The 23,152-nt window shown below is 39.8% G+C and overlaps 1 protein-coding gene across 1 annotated transcript; it reads right to left on the bottom strand.

The window, feature by feature from the left end:
- Window positions 1-3,103: 3,103 nt before the first annotated feature.
- On the bottom strand, window positions 3,104-21,499 carry LOC112554706. The gene is made up of 27 exons (XM_025222679.1): window positions 21,315-21,499; window positions 20,724-20,822; window positions 20,385-20,447; window positions 19,002-19,152; window positions 17,914-18,083; window positions 17,419-17,587; window positions 16,821-17,002; window positions 16,154-16,347; window positions 15,517-15,661; window positions 15,087-15,277; window positions 14,717-14,900; window positions 14,151-14,329; window positions 13,290-13,437; window positions 12,251-12,429; window positions 11,346-11,508; window positions 10,621-10,855; window positions 9,868-9,998; window positions 9,489-9,503; window positions 9,058-9,182; window positions 8,413-8,521; window positions 7,839-8,014; window positions 7,343-7,559; window positions 6,747-7,012; window positions 6,008-6,251; window positions 4,307-4,549; window positions 3,631-3,762; window positions 3,104-3,276 (listed from the first exon to the last, which is right to left on the bottom strand). Exons 2-27 carry the CDS (start codon window positions 20,737-20,739, stop codon window positions 3,236-3,238), a joined length of 4,068 nt encoding a protein of 1,355 aa, XP_025078464.1. The 5' UTR covers window positions 20,740-20,822; window positions 21,315-21,499; the 3' UTR covers window positions 3,104-3,235.
- Between the last annotated feature and the right edge of the window lie 1,653 nt (window positions 21,500-23,152).

Genomic DNA, 23,152 nt, shown 5'->3' with positions numbered 1-23,152 from the left:
AGACGCAGCCCCGTACAGGATGACACGCTACGCTCCTGCCACTGCACGTGCACGTCTCGATACACCCGGAGCCGTACTTGAGATACGGGCAGGCCGAGCACGTGCGCTCATCCTTGTTCAGGGCGAAGCCGTCGTAGCAGGAGCAGGAGAAGCCGCCCGCCGTGTTGTTACACACCTGGTCACACACTTTGTCCCGACATTCATCGCGGTCCACGCACGTCACGTTGTCCCTGACGTCCAGGTCGTAACCCAGATAACAAAAACACTGCGCGAGGCTGTTGTTTGCAGCATCCGTCATCACTCTGCAGCCCTGAGAACAGTTGCTGGTCCTGCAAACCTGGGAAAAGTCGGCATTCACAGTACAAGACTTTGAGGTGCTGTCGTACGTGTAACCTGCCTCGCACTCGCACTGGTAGCTGCCAGCAGTGTTGGTACAGATCTGCTGACAGTTGTGATTTCTCTCCAAACATTCGTTGACGTCAGTACAGGAATGGCGTTAGTGCTCAGACGATAGCCTTCCTGACAGGAACACTCGTAACTGCCGTACGTGTTGACGCACAGCATGGCGCACCCATGCAGCGTAACGTACTAGGCATTCGTCCACGTCGTAGCAATCTCGGGAAGAGTTTTCTCATAAAGAACCCTTGTGGACACGAGCTACAAACGTACCCGATATCACTAGCGCCTTGTCGACTGGCTGGTATGTCTGTGCAGTTCTGAAGCGGGTGACAAGGGCTGTCACTGCACCCGTCTCTGTCCAGTTCGCAGTTGTCTCCCGCCCAGGCCGGTCCGCACCGACAGACGGCGAACTGGAAGTCGTGGTCACCCAGCACGTCTCTAGTGTCCGACATGTTGCACGTGCCGTGACCTGAACACCCGGAGCAGGCGACGATTGGAATGGACTCTACAGGAGACTGAGCGCCCTGAGTCCACGGCATAAATCCTAAAAATGTGCAGAACGGAAATAAATCTTCCTGAAATTTGCTTCTTGAAACCAGATTCCGATATATGTAGGTGATATAAAATTGTTAATGAATTATCTGGTAAGTATGTGATTCGCACCCGCGATCAACGAGTGCCGCGAACAGTGTACATACGTCATGCTAATACATCAATTACAAGATTTCCATAAGTTAACACCAAACAGAGAAAGAGAATGAGCGACATTTCGGATTATTCAGACGCTCAAAGTCCGCCTTTATCGTGATATGGTAGCTGATTCTTAGAACTGGAGGAAGCTGTACCGGATAATTCATTAAGAGATCAGTTTTAGAGGCTCAAAATTATAGGTTAGCTTTATATCGCCCGTATCTATGGATATATGCAATACACGCGAACCATCTGGATTAGTCTTTAATGGAAACTCTTTCTTAGTTTGGTGTTAAGTATTTTATTCCCTAATGACCATCGCATACTCTGATTATGAACATAATAGGAATAAAGCAATGTAGCCTTTCAACTTTAATGAGTCTTAAAATTTTCATCTTACAAGGTAGCTGTCACTGTCCGGTTTGAAGATTTTACCACTGTTGAAACTAACGGCACTGCTTAAAAGCAATAATTTATACATAATTTACATAATTTATTTAAAGTGTGCTTCAACCATATCAAATTTGTGATCTGTTGTTTGTCATAAATACGTACATAACGTATCATCACGTAACAGGCTGGACCCAATGCAGTATTCTATTAGAATGAGTCTTACTCGACTTTAAAAGGTGTTAAGGATGTCATGTTGACGCTGACTTCACCAGTTGATTGGTTGATTCTTAAAGTTCCATTGGCGTCATCTAACAGGTGATAGGTCAATCTGTCACTGACGTCAGGATCAACGCCTGTGACGACAAACTTGGCTATGATGTGTACAGTGACGTAAATAGCTTCAGGCACCTGTAGGACTGGCGCTGTATTCTCTGGAATAACGGAAAAAAAAACAATTCAGACAAATCAAAATGAAACCTTTTAGGTTAGGTAGAAATAAAGGACAAATAACTTTAATTTTAGTGCAGCATAACCTCAATATTAAATAAGAATCACTTACAGCGTCTGCGTTTACTCCCAAAACCAGAACTTCACGTACCTATAAATTCAAGTTTATTTATTAAATGTTTAAAGTAAACTTTAAAAATCCAATTACAAGTTTTGTTTGCGTTTTAACTTTCACTCAGTCTTGCTTACTTACTCTTCAATTTGTGCGTTTAACATAGGTGGTAGACAGGTAAGAGCAACTGATCAATGTACAGGTAAAGTAGCAGATAAAGACTCTCTCTTAAGGTAGTTATATTTGTGAACCTGATTTTTTTCAAAAAGTCCGAACCAGCACAAACAGTAACTCAAAGAATCTGATTTTTATCAAAAACTACTTCTGCAAAATGTGGTTTATGAAGAACAATCAACTGATGTTGGCTCGTAAAGAGACAAGAGTCGGTCATTTCGACCAAAAACCATATCGCCCCGTCTTTATTGGCTTCTCGCCTGAGTTGAATGCACGAGCAGTGGCATCTGATTCATGTTAACCGAACCTCTGCATATACATAAATACAGATTTTATAGTCTATATCAGAGTGACACGCGTATTTGATGATCAGCACTATCAGTGTCAAGACAAGACAACATTTCTTTAACTCTGACATTTCTATGTCTACTGACTGCTCTGCTGGATGAGGATGTCGGACAGGTTTCGGAGGTCTGACGTCTGAAAGGCAAAGTTTCGGTCTCCAGTGGCCAGGAAGTCGTAGATGCAGGGCATGTTGGTGGCGCCACACAGAACCTTGGCTTCTGTTAGTTGAGACGGGTCCACCTCGTCCAGGAAGACAGGTTGAAAGTCTTGGCGATAGAAGTCCGCTGGACCCATTCTGGCCTCGTATCGCATGACGCTGTTGTTGGCGTTGACCAGCCCTAGGGACACAGGCGACCTTCAGGAACACTGGACATTATCTTATACAGGTAGGTACGTAGCAGACAGGATTTAGTCTTCTACCAGCGTTTATCCTTTTCATTTTTGTAAAAAAAAAAAACAACAACAAAAAAATCATTCACACTGTGTACGGTTGGTTGTATTATTCTTTGTGAATCTTACATTTGCTGGCAAACAAGTTGAAAATCTGCCGCTCGCTCAAACTGTTGTTCAGACGCTCTCCACTTGGCACAATGAAGTCGTCTGTCTCGTCGTCATTGAAGTTTCCCAGCATCCCTTTTGTCGAATTCCGGAAGTTGTGAGGCATGGCAATTCCTATCACCAGGCTTTCATACGGATGTAAATCTGCAGGCTTATACCTTGACAAGAGTTGAATGTAAAAAGTATTAAAACGCTATAATAATTCTTATCACATAATGTTTAGGTGGAAATTTTGTTCTTTCTACAAGTTTTTCTCTGTCGTTCTAATCTTTCATTAATCTATTAGAAAAGAAAGCAGTTCATGAACGTTGGCAGCCCAGGAAAAAGAAGGTACTAGAAGAACACAGATCTTTGTCGTCTTTTTTTTATTACGACAAATCCGATTTTCATACTAAATATCTTATATTGTAAATAACGAGTGTTTATATTATTGTGTATCATTTAGTAATAAGCTTTAAAAAACATTTTAAAAATATTTACGACAAAAACATTTCTTTAAAACCTTCACTCACCAGACGGAAAGCTGACAACACACGTGTCGTTATCTCGCGTCAGCAAAACACTTCCGTCGTCAACAGTGAAGTTGTCTCCCTCTTGCATAAAACGTGTGGTGTAGTCTCTACCACCGGCGTAGATAATCAGAGCTGTTAAAATATACGATATTTATATGAATTCAAGCAGATACTAAATAACTGAAGTGTAGTACTACTCACTTGCTGCCTGAAAAGACTACACCCTGAGTTTGATTCTGTAGAAATTAAAAGGTAGAAGAAGCAGAAGATAAGGGCTAGAAAGACAAATCAAATTCCTTAGACAGCTAAACTGCTTAATAAAGGAAAGAAAAACGAGAAATAAGTCTCACTTAATCTCATATGGCCTTGCATATTATTTTGTGGCACTAAATAGAGTACTAAATCTGTATTTACAATCCGTAGCAAGAAAAACGAGGTCAACTAGAGCCCATCACCCAAAATGTTAGCGATGTTACTGAGCAAAACAATGACAACATGAATACTTATTATTACACTATTTTAAAGCTTTAAATTAAGTAACAAAACGCATCAATGATATATATAATTGTCTGCCACTAAAACATCTTTATATTAATCCACTTGTAAAATATCCGGCGCAATAAACAAGTTTTTCACTCTTTCACTTGCATGAACACACACACATTTATCTTCTTACTGGTATTAGTGTTGGGGTCGATCTGCAGGAAGACCCTCACTCCGTTTTCCTCCGCCCCGACCGCCGTAAAGACAGTCCCGTTGGTGGGCGTTCCCGGCCGAAGCTCCGCCCTCTGTGTCCGGGCCTGAAGGGTGAAACTGACGGTTGACGTGTTTATTTTGACCAGCGTGATCTCTGCCAGACCGTTATAGAGGTACCTCCTGCCATCCATTGTCGTTATCTGGGGGTCACCGTACAAGGGAGCTGACGAGAAAGGAAATACTATCGTTTACAAAAGATCACGTGTTTACTGATACATGTAAATAAAAGCACGCCCATTCAAAACCGAATCGTACATTACACAATACTGACTTTGTGTTTGATCTGTATTGCTAAGCAGATAGGTGTCAACTTGTTAATGTTCAATGCTGATTTATATCATAAGAGGTAACATGGGTGCATAGTGGTTTCATCAAGCTTAGTGGCAGAACGAGAGCTGCGTCTGTCCATAGTTTTAAATCACTTAGCTGAACCCACATAAAAGTTTGCTAGTCTCATTAATTACCGTCATGTTCTAAGAAATAATAATAATACAGTGGAACCTCGGTTAGCGAACGCCTCGGATAACGAATATTTCGGTTAACGAACAAAAATTTCGTTAAAAGTTTGTCTCGGATAGCGAACAAAATTTCGGATAACGAACAGCCACGTGAACCACACGTGACCGACCAGCATGTCATCATTCGCGCTCGAGACACAGTTACGATCGGTCGTTCCTTATCTGTGCGCATTCTTCTTATTTAGTGATTGTTGTGCTTTATTTTAATAAGATAATCCTCAATCATGGCTCCAAAGAAGATTAAAAGCAATTAATAGTAGCGAGGTAATGACAAGGAAGAGGGCAACAAATGAACTGAAAAAGAAAATGATTTCAAAGTATGAAGGTGGCATGCGTCTGTCGGATATGTGATGTCGTATTACCGAAGAGTTTTACAAAAAAGACAGAAGGAACAGACACTGGACAAGTTTTACCTTTAACCTCAAAGCTACAGAAAATGGAAGTCACCCCACGATTTTATGATGTCACGTGTGCTCATGGAGGGGGAATCAAAGCACTAATTCCACCACTTCCTCCCCACACCTGCTTCCAACCACGCCGTCAAAACGCAAGTTTTCTGATGTTTAAATGCTTTCGTTAATGTTTTTATGTTTATTTAACTCCATTTATATCGCATTATAGCTGTTCTCATTAAAACAAATACCTATATAGCCTGTAAATTTCAAATATTAGCGAGTCAACAGGGGCTGGGAACCAATTAAATCTATTTCCTTTATTTCTTATGGAAAAAATTGTTTCGGATAACGAACATTTCGGATAACGAACAACTTTCCAGAACGGATTAAGTTCGTTAACCGAGGTTCCACTGTAATAGTAAACAACGTGTGATTTATGTAGCGCATAATCACACTCACGAAAGAGCATGCTCTCAGAGCTTAAGACACTCATTATAACCTATGCCAAAGTATGCGATTAAACATCCCTATTACAAAGTTTATTAAAAGCAGTTCATTAATGGCTCTCAACTCTATACTCTACTCCGCAATCCCTATCGAAAAAAAGATCGTTCCCGATCCTCATTTTACTCTGTTCAATAGGATCGACCTTTTACATACTAAGGTTACTCTATAAGAAAGTTTTATCAAGATTCATAATTCACTCACTCCATTGTATCGCTGGATTGGGGTCGCATTTTCCGATGGGTCGTAGATTGTAGTAGCGACGACATTGTTTGTTTGTCCCGTGCTCACAACAAGCAACGTGTGGGATCCTGTCCTCAGAGTCGTACAGCTTCCCTTGAGCGAAGACTAAAGGGTTAAAGGCCAGCGCCGCCCCGGCAAAAGGTGGAGATGTGATGAGCATGTCAAGTGTGTCTGGCTTCAGAGGGTTGGTCGAGTAGCAGCACTCCTGCACAGAAAGTCAGGTTTTGAGCTGAATACGTTAAAAGGCAAAAACGTCTAAAATTATGTTTTTCCGTGCAGGCGTTATCCCAAAACACTCTCACATCAGAAAGATGATAATATTATTACATAAAAAACTGCCACAACTTGTTCAACCTTTTTCCAAATACAAAATAAATAAGATTACACGACTTCTTATGTCTAGAGATAAATAATCATTGCTTAAATGTGGACAAAAACAAAAAGCAAAAGTGTTTGTTTTAATGTACACTCTCATTAAGGAGTAAATGTATATGTAAAAAAAGAAGAACCCTATTTTATTCTATTGTATGCTCAACACATGTACTGAACATTATAAAGAATTATCATGCGTTTTACAGTTGTCTAATGTTTCAGACACATATATGTGCATGACGGTATCGCTGATCGCCTACAGAAGGAAGTCGAAGCATATCCAATAGACCTATAGCCTTATAAGTCATCTCTGGACTTCCATACAGACCTTCCCAAAGGGAGCGAACTCTCCTGTGCGAGCCAGGTTGAGGATGAAGCACTCGAAGTAGTTCTTCTCGTCCCTGCGATGAAACCTCCATTGGTTGACGACACCTCTGAAAATGCCTCTCCTGGAGCAGGGGCACTTGGGTAGGGCGGCAAAACCTGCCTCTCTCTGCTTTTTCAGGTTCTTGTTCCTACGAAGCCAGGCTTGGCATGTCTTGGTGTAGCTGGCTGGGATCTTTCCTAACTGGTATACCCAGTAACCTTTGTATCCTGATCAGGAGACAGAGGGTCGAAACATTGAAATGTAATCAGGAATGTCTGAATCATTTTGTGATAGCGATCCTTTTTTCGTGATCCCTGTTAATCTTTTTGATAAACGACCTTCTCGTTGTTACTTCTATTTTAAAATAACTTAGTGACTGTGTTCTAGTAATTAAGTTTTTTCATCATTCTTTCTCCCTATTGTTGGTTTTTATTTTTTGGTCTCCTGTCCAGCTTACTCATTCACCTTCTCTCTTTCTCTCTCGTTCTTATTTAGACCCGATCCATTGATAAATCGCTCCGTTAGTTAAAGTCTCCAACTCCCTCTTAAAGACTGACCAGTATTTCCGAAGTACGAGTCGATTTCATAGGCCAGTTCAGTTCCAGAATACACGTTTGGCTGGAATGTTGTGACTTCTCCTTTAGCGACTCCCATCTGAATGCTGTACCAGAGGCCTGGGTATCGCCAGGTCATGTGACCCACCCGGTACTGGACCAGAGCGTAAGACTCTGACCAGTCGGTGACCAGAGCCACTTGAAACGTGGCGTCACCCATCTGTGTGACAAAATTATTGCCATGGTTTATAGATGCGGCTGATATAAATCTTAATAATTAGCTTTGTATGTTTTCATTTTTCTCCCTGTGTATATTTCATGTGCATGCTTGTCTGTGCGAGTACTTACCTAATCCTGTGACTGTGCACGTGTACAGGAGTCCGCATGCATGAACTTTTACAACAGATAAAGACAAGCAGGATGGAGGGAAACAAGACGGAAAGAAAATAAGTGAAATGAAAACTAATCTATGCCAGGGTTTCAGAAGACGTCGCCTTACGTTAGTCGGTTTGTAGTCGACAGACGGGAAGTACTGCTGTACACGATCCCACGTGACCACGATGACCGCGCTCGCCTGGAAGGTCGCTGACCCCGTGAAATCCTGGACATCGTACGTGGCTTTGTCTAGCACTGCGCTGTCTCTTGTGGTGTTATCGTACAGGTGGTAGTACACATCTACATAAAATGGACAGACATGAAGGTTCATACATAAGTACGATAAGACAAAGCGTGAACTTTGGTGATAAATATACTGACTTAAACCTACAACAATTTAAAAATGGAGTTTTTTTTGGGGGGTTCTTGCACGTAATCGTGTGTTGACTATATTTTATGAAATTAATATACATCTAAATTAATATAGTAATATGTGTTACGGATTGAAATAATTCTGCAAATTATTGCACATTCTCCTTATTATTATTACTAGTGTTACTTTCTTTACTTATTTTTTTCCTTACTTTTTTTCCAAACAATAAAATACAAAGAAGGAAGCTTCGACGAAACATCTCATTCCTTTCAGCAATTAGTTTTAAATTTCGTTACTTTAGTTAAAAGCTTTGATATTCCTTTACTTTGCTCATTGCTGATGTAGGTGCAATATGCACAGACCACTTTGCGGGTGGAGTCAAACCACGGCCATGCGGATCCCTTCTCAAAAGACAAGATTCCATCCCTACCCACCTGAAAAAAGTGTCAACAATCAAGACAGCCATCAATACCAGTTATAACATTAAACATTTGCAGCGCTCAATTGTTCCTGGCCTAAAATTATTCTTGTAAAATAGTTGTAAATAAAAAAGGTCTCATACATCTCTAACCACATCTCAGCAGCTCTGGGTGTATAAACAAGACACGAGTAAAGAGGGACAGACTCAAACAAAATTTAATAAAACACAAGGAATTACTTCTTTTGCTATCTGGTACTAAACTGTAACTGGATTTCATTGAAATTAAGCTTACTATTTTCAAAAGCTAAGTTGTTTTGTTTGTTTGTTTGTTTGTTTGTTTGTTTGTTTGTTTGTTTGTTTGTTTGTTTGTTTGTTTGTTTGTTTTGGGGGGGGTGGGCGAGAAGAAATTTTGGGTGAAATCTCAAAGATTTCGAAACCAGATGACTTCTTTGTGTCAGACGGTCAAGCTAGTTTTGTTTTGTTTTGTTTTTTTAACAGTGAGAGAGACCCAAGATACTGTGAATATGCAGACATTATTTAATGGCTTACGTTGACTGCGTCGAGTTCATTCTCTCCAAACGGAAATCCGTCATCTTGAAAAGTTATCGTCTGGGTTTCAAACAACGATTGTCCGAGTATCCCATCGCCTGCACTGGCTCCGTATGGATAGAGGCCTGAAAATGCAAAGATGCTACTTTGGAATATACGGTTAAGGAACATTCTTCCCAGAATTTGTATCCTTTGTATATTGTAAGAATTTCATAGTTCGTTCTCTAACATAGTTTCGTTTGTAAAGATTTCGACATAATCTAGAAATTCAAGTAAACTCTTCGGCATCAATGGCTCATACTTCATGTGCACGGTGGTGCTCAGAGAGAAAGTTTTGGAGCAAAAAGTAACTTACAGTTATCGTTAAAGAGGTAAAGACAAGTTTTCTTATACTTCCTGTTAAAGACTAAGCGATGTAAATGAAATTTTACCTTTTGGGAGTCCTCCTGAAACAGATGAACAACAAAACTGGAGTTATAAACACGCGGCTACCACACGTGCAAGCGTTCAGAGAAGAACGAACAATCCAATACACAAGCGCGCGCGAGCTCTTAATATGTTCACAGTCACATACAAGTGAACATAACACTTCCATCTTGATCTTTATGTAGCAAGAGTTGTAGATTAAGGCAGTTAACATCTAGTTTAGCTAGTCGACAACGATGAAATTGCTCGTTTCATGTGATGACTTTATACACATCTAAAACGAATATATCAAATACCTTGTGTGATGCTAAAAATATAATCAGATATAATGTATGGTTCATTAACGTTCCAGATATAGTAATACAGAAGGGCTGCCAGACTGACCGTCTAGTCTTCTCGCCATGTATGACGCCCGGAAGCCGTTGGCGTTGGACAGGGGCCCGAAGACGTTGAGCACGACTGTCAGACTGTTTCGAGTTGACCTTATCTTTGGTGGCAGAGTAGTTCCACACAAACTGTAACACATGTGCACGTCGTCTTTGGAATGAGAATAACGCTTAATGTACAGTTAGGAAAGATTGTTGGTCTTGGTTACATTCCAATATATCTTCAAGAATTCTGCGATCACCAATTTACACTGATTTGCAGTGAACGATGGTCAAAAAATTATTGCGTACAAGACAAAATTGAAGAAAAAAACCTGTCGAACCTGCTGGAGAATCAGAGGGAGATAGCAAACTTGAAGGAGACTATCATCAACGATTATCGTTTTGCGAATAGACTGCATTTGTTCATGGTCTGATCAACCACACTTATATCTCTTGTAGAAATGTGTAGACTGTGCACGACTCCTGCGCACATGACCTTTCAGGGAAGAGGTCAGACATCGAGTGCTATGAAGAAGAGAAGTACTTCAATTCGGGATGTCACTGTACACACTGAGAGCGTAACCTCCTCTTGACCGGGTCAGCGAGTCACGTGTTTCAAATGAGAAAAGGGGGATTCCACAGCATAAAGTTCGTGCTAAAGGTTTGCAACTTAGTTAATCAAATTGAAATTGTGACCAGTTCGTGCAGCTAGAGGACAAAACAGCAGTAGCATTGATAAACATAGAACACCTTCACGTCGTAAACTCACGTTGTCATCACGGTAGCTGCATCGACTACTGCTCCGTCGTAGACCCTGACGAAGGCATACTGGCACTGAGTTCCTACATAGCCGACAGAGAAGTCGTCGAACGTCAGGTCGATGACAGCCTTGTTGTCGTTGACAGTGATGGTCCACACGCAGTAGGTGTTGCTAGGATACCCAAGAGGGAAGCCAGGCGACGTGAAGCTTCCTTCGCTGTCTGTCAGCAGACTCTGGGAGCATTCTGAACAGTAAAAATACGAATGTTGTGAATATCATGGTATGCGACTACTCTTCAAACAAAGGAATGTCATCTTTTCAGCCGTCAGCACGTCACCGCTCACTCAGTCGTGTCCCCCCTCTCCAATGAACGAGTGAGCGAGGGTTTGTTGTTGGGAAGGTGAAAGGAGCGAGTGCATGCTAGCGTAAGAATAATCCCCGGGCTCACCGAAAAAGGTCATAGAAAGTTAACCCTCGAAAGGTATAAACGTAAACTTAGAGTTAATGGTGCGTAATACAAATTTCGTTAAGATGTGTTAGTTTTTCTTGTTGTTACAAAACATTGTTGCTGCACGTCTGCATTAACATTTTAAAGCTAAAAAGGAAAGTGGAATTTGAGTATAGCTTGAGAATATATGGCAAGACTAAGATGGATAAAAATAACGAAGATGACCCGCTGCTTTATTTGTTAATTATCATTTGGCAGCTTCCATTGTGCTGATTGTGTGAATTACCTTTTGGGTGCGAGGAGTACGTCAGACTAAAGTTGTTGGATCCAGTCTGAGTGTTGAACTTCATGAACACCATGTTCTGTGTGGAGGTCAAAGGTGGCGGAAGTGACAGACCGCAGTACTTTTCACCGAGTAAGGGGGAAAACTCTGTGCTGCCGTCATGTATCTGAAATATATTCATTTATCGCTTTTGCTGTTGGTAAAGGACAATTTATATAGCCATTCGATGGGGAAAAGCGAAGGTTTCTTAGAAGGGACGTATATACGTGATCTAATCAACAACAAAAAAATTGACGAATATTCTGAACAAAATCAAAACTTTACATTTTAACATGTGAAACCAGAAACGTAAATATGTGCAAAGGTGAGTCAAATGATTTTCCTCATAACAATTAATATTTATACCTTTAGGTCAAAACGGCACGCCTTTACGTTCTGTCCCTCAGATTTATTTTCTAAAATCTAGACCTCTTCAAACAGTTCTTAAAACCCCTTACGCTTAAACCTTAATACATTAAAATACGGAATTAGAAACTATGTTCAAAACTTAAGTAAAACGATACGTAACTCTTATTTTTAACATTTGCAGGATAAATGTCTTCTAATCATAATGCAATATAAGAAACTCTTAATTGCCAAACAATTTCTTTCTTATTTATAAATTCATCAAACTACCATATTGAGCACTAATTGATTTTTTAAAAATGTCAGATGCTTACTAATTGTTTTAAACTTTAAATAAAATTGGAGTTTAAGTTGTCTAGGTATTTCAATCAGTAACCAATGCAGTAAATTGCTAGAAGATACCGTTATAAAAATGACACAAAATGTTCCAAGATGTGAGCGAAGCTTTTCATAAAAAATAGTAAGATATACATTTATGTAGATATAATTTTTCTCCAACTCACTTCTATGAAGTTCCTGCATCTTGCATCTCTTTCAAAAGTGATCGACGAGAATTGTATCCTGATGTAGTAGCCTGGTTGTTGTCTAATGATGTAGGTACAGTCTGCTGATGACGAGTTAAACTCCGGGTCATTAGGGGAGCTAATGGTTCCATTGAGATTCTGGAAGACTTGTCGACATTCTGATAAAAACCCCAAACAGTAACAATTAGCTGAAAATGTAACACTCTACTTTTCTAATCGTAGAATAAACTGTTCCTATGTATACAGCTATGACCGGCCACCGAGAGTACCAGAGTCCGGAGAGGTGAGTAGGACCAACTTGGTGGAGTTTCATTTTGTTTGTGAAAATTATTTTCTTTGTCATGAAACTCGTAGGGAAGTACACCGTTGGGTAAAAATAAAAGTGATATATGGTCTTGAAAGACATTTTAATGAAGATACCCCACGGCGATCAGTCACGCCAAGTTATGCACATTTCTTTTTATTGTAAAAAGTACAGATATATGTATTTTATCATTATAGTGAGACAGTTATCCAGCTTTATTAAAATGGCTGATATCGTGATTGTACACTTCTAACCTGTATAACGTATTCAAACCTTGGACTAGAAGGATAATTTCGTACCAAAAAAGATGTAAAACCTGTAGATTTTCATTATGTAATATTTTTTAATTCTCAAGTTTTCTAGCTTGAACTCCTTTTGTGGTTGCGGGTCACCTTTTGTTGCTATGTGTGTCGTTTGAAACAAATGCCCCTTGGAACAATAATAATACAAATAAACGTTTTTATAAAGCACTACTGCTGGAAAACTTACGGCTCGTCACAGGTACAAATAAGAATAGCGACACAACAATACATACATACACAGCTTATACAGACTACAACAACTAGCAGCCATACGTCCATAAGATAAACTGAAAGTAATCACGTACTCTGTTTGCCACCACAGCTTAAGCGTGAATATCCCTCGGTAATAACCTTCTGTCAAATGTTAAACAATTATTTTTATGCTGTGTTTTAAACGATACGTTATTCAAACCTGTTGTCCAGGAAGCCCTGATCTTGTTCAGACCATTATCCAGCGAAGACATCAGTTTAATTTCAAGACTGTTTCCGTCAGCGATGATCGTCGAAGTTGTACCCGTACTATAAATATAAGTGTACCTGTACCATGGGATGTCGGTCACCTATACCCAAACAGAAATTGTAGGTAGGAGAATGCGTATGGGTTAAAAAACAGCTGGGAAAAAACTTAATCTGTAGATTATAGAATGAGCACTGGAGAACACATGTAAAGGGGAGAGCAGAGTGGTTAGAGTGAAGGCCTTATCCTACAGAAGGGAAACGTGAGTCAATGCCCAGATGATAATCTGATTAATCATCCGAATAAGGTAATGCTGGAAGTGATCTTAGACAGTAATATATATATAATATATATAACCATCATGTAACGACTTTATCTGACACTGTTTACTGTACCTACATCCCTTCATACCTTCATCCATTGCTTTACGTTCTACTTCATCTTTATGTTGTTCAGTGTGTCTATACGTATCTCACTGTCTTCTGGCTGTTATCTTACATTTATCATTATTGGTTTGCGCAGAGAGTGCGATCTGTCTTGTTCGTAATGCTGCGAGCTATGTTCCCATTATTATTTTTTTATTGCTAGATAATATGCACATACGTTTATATGGTTTCAAACTTGCTTAAGACCCAGCTGAAATCATTCCTGGTTATGTCAGTTATAAATTAACAAATAAACCGGCCATTCTCTGCTTTTCTCATGGAAAAGATATCCTTGCTAAAGCCAGGAGACAAACGGATCTCATTAGATACACAATTTCCAAAGTGAAAAGGATCGCAAGCAGAAACATGAGTGAAATAAATTTTAACCTACTGAAATATAATTAAGACAGCATCCCAAAAGTTGAACGTCCTGAAAGGAGAGTGTGATGGTCTTGTAGGGCTTGGTGGTGATGGTCCAGATGACGTCCTCTTCGCCGTTGTAGACGTTTGGGTAGCCGGGAGTTTTGAAAGTACCGCTGTCCTGAGTGTAATTACCAGGTCTGATTGGATCTGTACACAGTGAATCCCTGTTGTCTGTTTGTATGTTTCTCTTTATTTGTAACAGTTTTTTGTGGTTTATGTACCTACTATGTCTGCGCTTGTAAAATATAAATAATACTGATGATGAGGATGATTTATATAGCGCCTTTCCAAAGATTTTCTTTTCATAAATCATACATAGACTAATCATTTACAACCATGCATTCATATTGGCCTATAACAGACACGCTCACTTCTACAGCATACACTCATACACAAAGTAAATTGCAGACACACGTTATACACACATGGTCAGGACAGGGTCGTAGTTAAGTCGTCGTTCTGAAAAGACGCTGAAATATAATCCATTTCAAGTCTTGTATTTTATCATTGTTATCTTGGGATCTGTAAAGTTACCTGGTTCCACTTCATAACAGGAAAAGTAATATCCTCGCTCAACAGACGTGTTGACAGCATCCGACGTGAACCTGACAAGAACTGTTGTTGAGGTCTGGTTGGTGGTTGTCAGGTCAGACGGACTGGTTGTTCCACAGAGCGGGCCTCCAACACTCGGTGATGAGAAGGAGTCGCCGTCAAATATCTGTAAAGTCAAAAACGCATTTATTCTTGACTTAAACACAAATGTTCAAGTGTACAAACGATACTGATAGAACTAATTAGACTCATACCATAATAAGAAAATGGAATCATGGATATGGTCCTGATACATATTTAATCAGTTCATATGGAACCTAGCATATTAAAGTAGCGCATCAAATGGTCTGACCTCTAGAGCATCTCGACACACGCCATCTTGCTCTGCTCCAAGAGCGAAGGCGTAGAATGTAAATCTCATCCGAACGCCTTTTCTTTTCGCGATTTCGTACGTGCAGTTTAAGTTCGGCTGATATTGGTTTGGGTAGCCTGGTGACTGGATGGTACCTCTGTTGTTCAGTCGTTGAAAACAAGGGGGAATATCTGCAGACAGAATAGTCAATCATATCAAGTAGCATCAGGTTGCTTTATTAATATTTTACTACAATTTTCACTACCATCAGAAGAGCTTAATAGTAATTGTTTATGAGACTTTGTAAGCTCCTTTGGATTATATTATGCTTTGCATTTTGTTGTCATGTCCTGCTATTTTAAACATATACTTTATCTGTTTTGTACAAATTTGGACAACGATGCTAAGGCTTCTGCCAAAGCAAATTTACCCCAAGAAGCCTGAAACTGAATTCCTTTCGTTCCAGACTGAGCTCGGTTCCACACATAAAGTGCATTTCCAGAGGACTGCCATGTGCCCAGGGTGACAGGACTCTGTACGTAGGCTAAAGAGTTGTAAGAATCACTGTTTATCACCTAGGATATAACAGAATGTAAAAACGATTAGCCGCAAGCAAAATATCCGAACTGTTTACTGTCAAGAGATGTAGTAGGGCAATGACAGTGTCAGACATCATGCGACACGATGCACATTCAGTTATAGACTTATATATGTATTCTACCCATGCCTATCGTTTAGACACATTAGCGATCTGCTGGATTTTTTTTTAAGAAGTATTCATACAGTGATAACAAGAGATATTTTGGTTGATTTTACAATTACACCAACCGCATGCACACATATCTGCAAAAAGTTGATACATAGACTTAGCAGAAGGATTATAAGAGATTTGTCTATCAACTGACGGTATTTTTTAAAAAAATACATGTAAATCTGCAACAACAGTGCAGAAAGGCATGCTTATGACAGTTGTCATCACAAAATAAAACAGCAAAACACCCGTTTGAATATCATTAACCACCAACGTTCTATTAATATGGAAGTAAACCTAAATGAACAGAACATACCTGGAGTATGTTCCTTGATGCTGTCAGTGAAGTATTGATCTGAAGATTAGTGAAGGACAGCTGGATCCTTCCAGCTTTGTTGACGATCTTCCACACACAGTCTGTGTCATTGACGTACACTGCGCCTTCGGGGAACCCAGGTGACGTAATGGTTCCGGTTGATGCAGCAACATAACCGTTGCATCCTTCGGGAACTAGAGCAGCGAAATCAAACACATTAGTAAACAATGCTTGAAGACATGTTATACATTGTAATACAATGGCAAAAATATGTGTGTGATGCTGAGGCCAGTTTAAATTCGCCATTCTTGAGTTGTTTGCTTCCCACATATAATAATTCTACCAGCTACTCCTAATTTTTTTATATGCCATTTAATTCACACATTTTAAGACGTTTAATGATCTTCATAATAATAATATCGTAGATTTAGGAAATTCTGCTAACAAGCAAATATTACTATAAAAAGGTAAATAAATCAACTGGGTGAAACGTTTTTAGAATAATCTTTGTCTGCTGTGCAAGAGCGTTCTGGACTGGCAGTCATTGGAATAAGCAAACCTTTCGCTGAATTACAGTACATAAAAATATCAAAACAATTTTTAGAAAAACAGTTTTGATTACCTTTTGCTTGGCACTGCAAATTATTTATAAAGACAAACATTTTACCTTGTTTGCACACAAGGGAAAGACTGCTTTCGAGTGTTTCGTACTGTCCAGTAGAATAGGAGCAGTTAAGTAAGCTCTGCTCATTTCCTTCACACACAGGGTTGGTCATGTGTATCGGTCTTCTTCTGACGATACCAAATCGTAGAGCCGCCTCTTGCGTAGGCACAACTGATCCACCATAGCTGTACACAAAATACCCCAAAAACTATATTTGCATTTTTTTACTTTGTGTAAGTAAAAACTCTAGTCACAGTCCTACTATGCGCTAAACAAAAAAAATTTATAATTTCTTTAATACATAGGTTTTGTTTCTATCAAATTTCCATCCATTTACATATTTATAAAACATTATTGGAATGTGTAAATAAAACTGTGCGTCTTGATATGTAAGTTATTTCGCATCTTCATTTAGTCTGGTCTGTTAGCCACTAACCAAACAAAAAAGAATTGCAAAAAGCCGCAAGTGAAAGATTCTTCCAGACACATGATAACTACTTTATATATCTATACATGTAAGAACACAAAACAATAGTGCATAATCATATAAGAAAAGCACAGAGCGAATGTTCGGATCACAAACAAATGTTCGGATATGTACCTAGATCCAAATAAAGTTCTGCAGACAATATTGGCAGCAATGAATGGTCGCACGTAGCTGGTGTACTGTTCTACGACACTTCCCCAAACTCCTGACTTGAAAAGCTCTACCCTCCCCTCATACTGAGATGTGCCGTTGACAAGACGAACTGTCTGCACCTCCGACAAACCTGAAACATAAAAAGCCAATCAGAACAAGATATCCAAGCAGTATGGTATCTACTACTTATTTCTCGCTCTGTTGTAATTGTATATATACTCTGCAGAGCTAAGTAAATAGAAGATTTTGGTGAGAAATTTATGAGCGAGTGGGTGGTAGACTGCATACGTACAGGAATGTGTAGACACCTACTGGCGAAAACAGTCTTGTCTGCACGTGTGCATCCGTCTGTAAATATCTGTGCGAGAATTTGTGGCATGAATGGGCTTACCAGACTAGGTGAGTGTGCAGAGAGCATGTTTATGTGTTTATTGTAGCATTTCTATGTTAGCAGACCTGTGTCACAGCTGACTCCAAGTGTATATTGGGGGTCACAGTTCTGGTCACGTGGTGAGAAACTACAGTTTGACAGCGAGGCTTCCTGTCCGTTGCAGTAAATGTACTGCTTCAGTATTTCTCCAGGAGCTTGGCCGTAAGAGTTGGCGTAGTACAGAGCAGCGCCATTGCTGGAAACACACGATCAATAATAATAATAATAATAATAATAATAATAATAATAATAATAATAATGCAAAATTTGTAAAGCGCATACTCACACTTCTAAGGAGCACGCTCTTAGCGCAAGAACAAGAACGAAACATGGACAGCATACGAGAGACAGGAAAACAAATAACATATGAACTATAAAAGAATAAACAACTGTATTACACGAAGAATAAAATCAAATAAAGAAAACACAAAGAAAAGCCAAAAACCAAGAACAAGAGCTGAGAGTAACACGATAATGCAAAAGAAAGGGTGTGAAAAAGGACTAGCATGATGGCAAAGGGTGTTAGAAGTAATGTTGAAGGACGAGGAGCGTTTTCAGTGGACGTTTAAAGGATTCAATAGAAGGTAGGCGGCGGATATGGAAAGGGAGAGATCCATTGTTTCGCTGCACAATAACTAAAAATTCTTTGGCCATATGTTGTTTTGGTGACAAGAAGAGTAAGGATACGATCATCAGACGACGAGCGGAGTTGTCTAGCTGGGATGTAAGGGAAGAGTCCAATATCGAGTCCAACGATGATCTAATGTCCGAAATCTTGTTAGCAAAATAGTCACAAAACACTTGCGGCAGCTGTGAAGCAGGATAGGCGTGTGCATACAACTTACTCCGCTTGATATCCCTGAGTTTATTGTAAACAGTAAATACTTTGAAATGTAGTTTGCATTGCTTCCTCGTAACAACTGCATTGCTCGTACTTAATACGTACACTCTTTGCTTTTGTGTGCAAATTAAGATTAATTATTTAGTTAAATGCCGTTGCATTGCCCTTTATGAAAAGAATAAACAGTTGATTTATATTTGATATTGTTATCGCCTACATAAAATTGAGTACGAAGACACTAGAGGAAGGGCACTATACCTAAGGACTACTCACGCTGGATACCCTGCTTGTCTGCAGACTACGCTCACAAAGCTGTAATACGGGATGTAGGAAGAGCAGACACTCAACCAGACTCCATCCTTGAAAATTTCCACCCGTCCTTCATAAGGATTGGGGCCGTCTACAAGTCGCACGTCATTTTCAACTGAAATGATGAAAGAAACGAAACTGAAATGGTACATTGACAACAAATTAAAAAGTCCTCACATAATTTTTAAATAATGAACAAAGTCACTCGTATACTACATACTACTTATTAAGAAAGGAATTGTGTGAACCTATATTCTGAATATCTCAATACCCCTTTGAAGGTGGCAGAATAAAGAATCTCGAAAAGAAATTTTGTTTATATCGTTACAAATCAGTGAAAAAGAAAGTGAATAAAAGATAAAGCCCACCATGGCAACCCGGTGAAGGCCGAGAAAAGAAGCATTGACTACACAGACCGAGGAGTGTCAACACCTTTGACTAGACTTTTCTCTCTTTCCCCAAAACACCTCTGTGTCTTTGTGATGTCAATAACACTGGCAAGTGGGGAGCCATCAAAGATCTCTATGGCCTTTGAGACACGAATTCTTGTTTACACAGGACAGGATTTTACATTCTTTTCTGTTTGCAGACCGAAAAAGTCGGTTCTACTTCATTTTCTGTTTGTTCTGTAGTCTCTGGTTTTATGCGCTTGGGTTGCGCTGTGTAGCTTCTGTGTTCGGTATCCCTCTGCTTTAAAAGAAAATATAAGTAGAAAAGAAATTGGGACTTGAATGTTGGAATCGTTTCTGTTTAAATTTGAGGGTTGAAAAACAACCGCTGATTTACTCAAGCACAGCTCTAGGACAGTGCACCAAGGCCGCCAGATCTTTGTTGGGTCACGAACACGTTTTCGTGGATTGTGACAAAAGCGAAGTGGAGGACAGGTTTCTTCGAATCCAAAAGTTTTAAGCGGTAGCAATTCAAAACGTAATATGTATAATTCAATCCCAAATGACCATCTACCGTTCTTTTTTCTAACTTTCCTTTTTCAGTTCCATACAGAAATTGCGACTACAGATAGAATAGAAACCGGCACACTTGTGATGATTCAGAACACACATCCTTAGTTATAAAGACACTTCATCTGTTCTTTACAGCCCAGGAAATGCTTATCTTTTCTTCCAAACTAGGTATCATTTCCTAAAATGAAACAAAAGGCATCTCGGATATCTTACATACATCTGCTTAAGAAACCTAACCGGTAAAACACAGCAACAAAAACACCTTATGTAAGTCGATACACTACACAAGTGTAACTACAAACTGATGCAGACATTTATTGTATGATATGTAAAAGTAAGTCGAGACTTCTTCACCTAGTGAATCAAAACTAGTTCGTGCACTCACCTTGGGCTCTCGCACCAAATAGAAGACAGGTAATGATGACGGAGAAAAGCTGCAGCCCTGCACCTGTGAGAGAGCAAAGGTCAATACTGGAAAGACGACGCTGTCAATTGAAAACAACGAAGATAATAATATTGATGAAAGTATGGAGTAGAAAGCTTCAGAGATAAAATGATAGTGTTTTAAGCTTATTCTACTGTTGTTGTTGTTGCTGTTGTTGTTGTTCTTCTTCTTGACTGTTGTACATGCCTTTGCTGGGTTTTGTACTTGAACGTACCTAAATACGTACGAAGGTATCCATGAATGCGCGTATGTACCTACATAAACTTCATAAACTCTCACCTGTAAACAGCCACATGACTGTCTCTGGTGGCCTGTAGTGCAATGATTCACAGTCGCCCCGCTCCTCTCATTTTATAAAGTAGTGAACAGGATACAGACCTACACATACGAGACTGGTATAAACTATATTTATCAGCCTATCAGGTGTAAAGTAAACTATTCAACAGCTGCCACGCCCTATGTTCGAAAACATTTGTCGAAAGGTAGGTATCATGAATAAAATATATTACAAGAAAATGTTAATTAGAAAGTAATACATTTATTCGATAATAACTGTAATAAAAATATTGCTAATGGATACCATCAACGGACTGTGGGAACACATTTCTGAAAAATACTCAAGACGAATGACAGATTAAGATTGATAACAAAATATGAAGAAAGAACACTTTTTTGAAGTTCTTAATAGCTTCAAAATAAATTTTAACAGCTATGGTCGTGCGATAAACAAGGAAGAATAGAGCTTAAGATCAAAGGAGCATTTTGAAGCAAGTGAAACTATTGCCTGTTTGTGTGGAGAGAGAGAAGATACAAAATCTGTCTTCCTAGTATTGCATGCTCCATGTGTACACAGAAGGTTCTTGACCTTACCTCCCACGGCCGCCGGGCTGTAACATCTGTCAGACGAGGTGAACACAGTCCGGTCTCAGATCGAATGCCGTCGTCACGTGATGCCGGAGAAAAAGTCTCTTTGACACTCATCTCTCTCTTGGCGGCACTCATCCAGCTAGACAATCTTGGCAGCCACCGTCGTCAGGTGAGTCAGAGCCGGAGTTTAAGTCCAGCCGCCAATACCAGTGTTTGTGTCAGGACCAAACCTGGGTAAACCTGGTTTTTCTCGTGTGTAAAATGTTTATTGAAAGATAACACATGTTCATGATGAATCAGTCCGTGTTTCGTATGCGTTAACATGCACTTAATATTTGCACGCATGCGTTTTGATGCTGAGGCACTCATTTCTGTTTTGTAGACGATAAGCATTTCAGTCAGAAACAGAGTGGACTTGAGATACAACAACGAAATAAGAAATAAAGTACTTCGTATCCTAGCCTAGATGGTATTCTTTAGGATGGATTCTTTTGCATCTGTTAGTTTTAAAATATTAATTGAGGGGGAAAAAACAGGAAACAGGATATCAAAGAGGAGTTAGTGGTAATGTACCTTAGCCAATTATTTACTAATAATCACCAGCCAACTATTTATTAGAGCTTACCAGCCAATTATTTTTAAATGCTAATGTGAGAAGGAACACACTCAGAAGCGATGTACTTGATTAGGAACTAACATTTGGTGAGTATCGTATAAACCAACTTTCTTTTCTGTTATCTGAAAGCCACGTGGACATTCAAGGGAACTAAAGGGTTTGTCTATCCTTGTAAGGAAGCATTGTAATATTAAAAGGCATTTAGCAAAGGGAGTAAAAAATGCTTACATCTTAGATATTTGAAGTTGGAATCGTTTCCGCTTGCGGGTTGCATAAAGCCCTTTGATTTACAAGTGCCTCTAAAATAGAGTTCACACCTGTCTTTAACTCATGTGCTAGGGAGTGTCGAGAAATGTTTTTATCTTCAGGTTAATAAACCTCTCTCTGTCTCTCTCACACACACACACACAAACATCAATTCAAGAACCCACAATCGACCAGAAAGAGAAAAAGATAGGGAGAAATAAATAACAAGAGAGGGAGAAAGAGGACCATATAATACTATTAAAAGACGAGAAAATTATTGGCTCGTGCAACATTTTTGAGAAAACAAGGAGAGACACATGCACTAAACGTGCGTTGAGCTTAACCGATAGTTAAGAACAATTAGTCATTCAGTCATTGGTCCCTTGACTAGTACCTGTCGTTGCACCTGACAGGACCGACATTGTTGCCGATAGTCAGCAGGTACTGTACAGGACGACCAGTCCAGTCTTTGACACTCGTAAGCCACTTCTGTCTTTGGCCACCACAGTGTCGAGCAACCTCCCAGGTTTCTTGAAGGACAGTCTTCGACAAGGTGTCGTGCCGGGTCACGTGACCAAAGACCAGCATACGTCGCCTGACTGCTGCACGTTCCTGATCTCAATTAACCGGATCTTGTCGCTGATCCTAACCTGTCACCGACTAACTGTAAACATGTGACCTCTTCCGTGACCCGATTGATCCGAGCCAATGGCAGATCTCCGTTTAGAAGGAAGAAGTCTTGAAAGACATCGGATCGTGCGTCAGCGTCACAAGGGTTTTCCCCTAGGGTGGCATCAATCCAAGCGTCTACACGCCACCCTGAGTATTCGTCTCGTGACCCTGACGTGACCAGACGTGTCGGATTTGACGTCAAACAAACCTCTTGTAGTAAAACGGGTGTAACACCCGCTCGCTCCTGACCGAGGGTCGCAGTAAGGACGCGAGACTAAAGTGCTGCTCTGTACCTACGTAAGGAAAA

This window comes from Pomacea canaliculata, linkage group LG2 (assembly GCF_003073045.1).
Source record: "Pomacea canaliculata isolate SZHN2017 linkage group LG2, ASM307304v1, whole genome shotgun sequence".
NCBI lineage: Eukaryota > Metazoa > Mollusca > Gastropoda > Architaenioglossa > Ampullariidae > Pomacea > Pomacea canaliculata.
The sequence above is the reverse complement of the archived record's forward strand: the minus strand, read 5'-3'. Positions and strand labels throughout refer to the sequence as shown.